This window comes from Echinococcus granulosus (genome assembly GCF_000524195.1).
Source record: "Echinococcus granulosus chromosome Unknown EG_S00111, whole genome shotgun sequence".
Taxonomy (NCBI): domain Eukaryota; kingdom Metazoa; phylum Platyhelminthes; class Cestoda; order Cyclophyllidea; family Taeniidae; genus Echinococcus; species Echinococcus granulosus.
This window is the reverse complement of record NW_020170491.1, coordinates 1-5,382: the sequence shown is the minus strand read 5'-3', so window position 1 is coordinate 5,382 and position 5,382 is coordinate 1. Positions and strand designations below refer to the sequence as shown.

Sequence of the window (5,382 nt, the reverse complement as noted above, 5' to 3'; positions counted from 1 at the left end):
CTCACAAAATTTTAAAGGTTGAATTGCCAAAATCCTGCAAGATGCTACCAATTCCTGTCAAACCAAATATCGCTAATTCCGGTCTTTGTTCCTGGGTTTGGCATTTTAGACTCAAAAACCACCTTTTTCCAAATCCGTAACCACAACTCAGTGGATTAACAACTGCGTGCATTTAAAAGAAGTCTTTTAAATGCTATTTGATCTTTTGAAGAATTGAGCTAAACAGTGTTTTGTTATGTTGCACTTGCGTTCAAAGTGTACTGACAGTTTGACAACAAATTTTTTAAAATGGATCCATTCAGCTTGTACTGATCACAAGTTTAATTTTAAGGCTGAATCTGTTCGCATCTCACTTATACCCGCACTCATTTCACCACCAACTGGGTTGTGCTTCGTATTTCCTTGTCACTTAAGTGATGACTTGCTGAACGCAGACAAAAGTGCTCTTTGCGAGGATGTAATAGTTTGGATAATTAAACTGCTTTAAAGGGCCATCGCGGTTGCTCAACTAACATCTCAAGTCTCCTCGACTGCAAACTGACTTCAGATTTATTGTAATAGGTGAGGATGAAAAGATTTGGAGAAGGGCACGCGGTATATGGCTTCTTCCTAGAAATAATGCTCTGATAAATCGCCAAAGTTATCCGGATAACCGTTCTTCTAGGTGGAGTTCGCGTCCTCCAACCACCCAGCACATTTCATTTTTCATCGATGCGCTTCGCTCGGTCGCTCTGTTGAGTATGATAGGACGCAGGAAGGCATAATAAGATTTCTTCTCGAATCATAGAAAACTGCAAAGCCGTGGCCATGGTCTTGGTTAGAGCTACAATCAAACATCTTATCAACGTCCAAAATCTCAGACACAAATCAAACCTAAATTGAAATTTCAAGCCAAAGGCGGAGTCCTGTAGACTGAAGAGCTTGAGTATTTTAGCATGTGGGGTTAAACAAGTGCTAACTAAACACATATTCTCTTCTCAATCAAAGAATATTAGAAATAGTTCTCTTCAGTGAGTTCTGTAATGTTAGATATTTAGCCTAAAAGGAGAGATAAAATGAAAAATAAATACAGGTGCCACATCAAAACCAATACAACTGTTATTTCTTTGGACAATAGACACGACACCATTGATCATGCGACACTACATGTGGAAGGTGATGTGATCGTATCATACACTGGTCAATGGGAAAGATTTCAATTACAATGACACGAGACATGCTGACCACCGCTGTGAATCTCGTCCTATTACTCTGCCCTATGATCTCTTCCGCAATTATATTTGTCCTTACCACTTCAGTGCCACTTCTGCTCATCTCTCTCCTCTTTCCAGGTACGTCAAAAGGCCGAAGCGTTGGAAACGGGTAAGATTCGTGAAAATTAGGCGGAAGTGGTAACATTTCTCCCCCTTTTCTTCTTTGTTATTTCTTTTCTTCTCGCTTACATTTCCCCTCCCTTGTTTGCGTGCGTTATCCCAACCACTGTCTCAGGTGGTAGCCTTTTTAAATGGACATGTAAAAAGAGATGTGTGTGCCCACGGTAAGCGCGCCAACTTCTTGTTCATTCTGGCTAACATTTATTCTACCTAGTTTCCTGACCCGTGTTTGCAGTTGCTGCGTGGATAAAGAGAGGTGAAAAACTGATTAAATAAATGGGTGTACTGGTGGAAGAAATGAACAAATCAAGAAAGCGGCACTGCATCATCAAAATGTATAAAATTAACTCACACTCTGTGCATGGGCAGCATAGCCTTGCATCAATTTGTTTTCTTGCATTCCTTTCCCCTTTATCTATCCCCTTCCCATTCCTTCCCTTCCTACTCATCCACTCCTTTTCCTCTTTTAGCTAAACGAATTACCTTCTTCGCCTCCCTCAGTGTGGTTGAGTCACCCCCCATTTATGCAGACACGGAAATAGGATGATTGATCAAGGACTTACTTTTTCCGGTCCCTTAGTAACAGTAGGGGCGATTTGCAGCTTTGTTTTCTTCATTCGTACCACGGTCGGCTTTATGCCACTTCATACTGCACGTTGCAAACCTAAACTCAGCAGTAGACGTACTGGGCCACAATTACTTATTCAGTATCATTACCTATTGTAGAAGCAAAGTGGCAAACTAAGCTAGGCTAGGTTAGGCTTGGCTTGGCTAGACTAGACTCAGCTGTTTTGTCGAATATTTATGTTTAAGGCTGCTTTCATGCCCCATCGTTCAAGCGTTGCTTCATTTGCCACTCGGAATCGGCTAGAAAATGCCGAGGTCAAATGGGACCAAGTGATATATTAGGATCGGCAAAAGACGTGCAGCCCTCCTGTCTCCTCTTTCGTACCCAAATTCCAGTTCCATGCCACTGCTGCGATCATCTCATTCTTCTCCCAATGCATCACTGGACCTTACCCTGACTCACCTCTCTATTTTACTCAACAGATTTCGGTAGACAAATGCAGTCCCATGCACTAACTTTCCTTCGTTTCATTTTAGTAATGCCAGAATTGCTTCCCCCTCCGCCTCTTATTTGGTTTCTTCATTTTGACATCCTCCGGAGCCGAATTTATTTCTCTTCTATCTCCTCCTCCTCCTTCTGGAACATTCTTCGCCAATGTTATTTTGGTGAGTCCCATCAGTCTGTCATTGTCTGTATCCACTCCTCCCTTATCCACATGCATCCTTGCCTCGGTGCCTCAATCGCAGTCATGATTTATGCTGTAGGCCATGTTGGATGCAGATTAGACTACACTACACTTTACTGATGACCGCATTTTATCTCCCATTGCTTCTAACCTTATTATATGCCAGCACTTATGTTTCTCATTCCTTTCCACCTCTTCAGCTCATCCCAGGCCCCACTTGTTTAGTTTCTCCTCTCAATGTACTCTTGAAAGGGAAGGTGGGCACGTCGATCTGTTATTAGTTTGCTGTTCGTTCGATAGCTGAGCTTCGACTTACTCAACTGCCTATGTTCATCCATCGGCCTTTTATGCAGTCTATACAACTGGTCTACCACGGAAAATGGTAAGGATGCACAACTTCTCCTCGAGTCGTTAGGCCAAAGCCACCTCGATTATGTACGCATGTATGTTCACTGATATCCTCTGCTCCACTTGTCTGCCTCGTGGTCCAGGTCCATGTTTTTCCTTTCCGACAGCCAGGTGAACTGGGGCATCACAGAAACGGGTGAGAATGCATAATTTCCCACGTTGATCAAAGTGCACCGTGTCAATTAACCTTCCATTTTTCAACATCCTTGACAAGACCTAGTCCCGAACAAGCCACTCCTTTCTCCATTTTACTTTCCTTTCGGAGTGGTTTGGATACTGAGTAAAAAGAAAAAAATTGGAAGTGAATGTGACAGGAACAAGTAGTCATCAAGAATTTGCAAGAAATCATCCAGGGATGAAGAAGGATGTGAAGGGAAGACAGTGTGATGAGGAGCTTTAGAAAAGATGGCAACAAACTGTTGCTTTAGCCACCGGAATTTGGAGAAACCGAACGGCCATCGACATTACATAAGTTCCTCGCCAGTCGAACTCAATTCAAAACAGGTACTCATTCAGTCATCCATCCGGGAAGAGCTATTGCGGTGTGATATCACTATATCTCATCACAGGCTAGAAAATCAGGAGAGTAAAATTTTCTATATAAATAGAATTGCCTCAAGACGCAATTCTTGCAGCCAATTTCCTACGTACCACCAAAGCAGTTCTAGATCTTGCAAAAGGCAGCTTTTCCACGTACCAAGAAACTGAGGCCTCAAAAGTCCTTTTTCTAAGAAGCAGACTTCGATGCTATTTGTAATCCCCATCCAAAGTTGCAGCTATCCCCATGAACATCCCAAACCACCTCTGCGAGCGACGCTGAGAGGAAAGAACTCCTAGATCTATGTGTTGAGTATGGGAATATGTTCTCATGGTAGGATGTTAAGGTGGAAAGAGCATACACTGTAGAACATACAATAGTTGTCGGCGAGCCTTGACCGATCTGACAACCACCCAGACATATGCCACCTCTTCTACTAGGAGTAAACCGTTTAGTTGGAGAGATGGTCAAAGGCAAAGTAAATGCAATACCAGTGTAGGATGCTTTCTCACTTCTCTATGTAAACAACCTGTTAGACTCTCTGCATCGGGTAGGGCAACTCTCCTCATTGGACTTAAAATCGGGAAACTGACAAGTAGAAGCGGCAGAAACGGACAGAGAGAAGACAGTTTTATCTTTGCCAAATTGACTTAACAGATTGCAATAGATGCTTTTTAGTCTGTAACGCAGCAACCACTGCCCAATACCTTAGGCAAGCCACTCAAATTAGGTTATTTCCAAAACACTGTATAATATGCCTGGACAACATTCTTACCTTCGATAGGGATATTAGCGGGCATAACATCAACTTTATATTCGTAGCAGACCGTCTCTGAGATACAGATTTGACCCAAAGCATAAAGAACTGTAACTTTCTGCAATTCCCGGGCAAAGCCTTAGGATATCCTCTCTCGGAAGAGGGGGAGGCTGTTTCCAAAGGCCTCACAAGGCAAATGAGGTCGTGGCCAACACTGTCAAATCAGATAGAACTCCGTGGGTTCCCAGGCTTTGCAGGTTAATACGCGCTTGGTTTAAGGCCAGACAAGGTCATAAGCCCTCGGCATACACTGACGAAAAAACAGGAAGAAGAATTTCAAGTGGGGGAAAAGGTATAATGAAAGATGCAAAGAACCGAAGCGAATGCTCTGCTCTGCAGTTTTCAGCATTACCAAATTCGAACAAGTGTTCTATCAATTGCACTGGATACTGGAGCCGGTGATGTAGGCTTGAGTGGTTCACTCTCGCAAATGGACTATGTTAGTGAAAACACACATCATCGTCTAAACAAGTTCCAAATTTAACAGGCGATCGGGACACAAATTTGGAACCTAATCTGATTCGTTCAACTTTATCAAAATGGTCAAACATTCCAGACATCACATGATGGAGCAGAGCTTCATAGTAAGAATAAATCATCATTAGCACTCGCTGACCTGGCTTAAAACAACAGCTTCGCAGTGATCGCACCACTCCGATCCATGCCTGTAAGTTTCCCGGTAGTGAGGGTAGGCATAGGTCCCTCACAGGCCATGGTAAGGAGGAAATGGTATATATTGTATTATGGTAATCCACTTCACGAGGACAGAAAACTACGAATTGATTGCCTTAGTTTCTTTAATTGCCGGATTTGCCAATACGGAGTGCCCGAAACAGTGCATGACACTCAAAGCAATAATTTCGAAGGCCAATTCTTCACCGAACTACATATGATCCACGAGATTTCCAAGAAACGCATCACGTCTGCATATGCGCAAGTTAATGGACAGATGCCAGAATCAGAACCCATGGAAAAGTTTGCAAGTTTAAGTAA

At 42.9% G+C, this 5,382-nt stretch overlaps 1 protein-coding gene across 1 annotated transcript; it reads left to right on the top strand. All coding sequences in view use genetic code 11, as the record gives it.

Moving 5' to 3' along the window:
• Positions 1-235: 235 nt before the first annotated feature.
• On the top strand, positions 236-1,208 carry EGR_08571 (hypothetical protein; the record flags this gene model as incomplete). Its single annotated transcript, XM_024497820.1, has 2 exons — positions 236-463; positions 1,038-1,208. The coding sequence occupies 2 exons, from the start codon at positions 236-238 to the stop codon at positions 1,206-1,208; spliced, it is 399 nt and encodes a 132-aa protein (XP_024347741.1).
• Between the last annotated feature and the right edge of the window lie 4,174 nt (positions 1,209-5,382).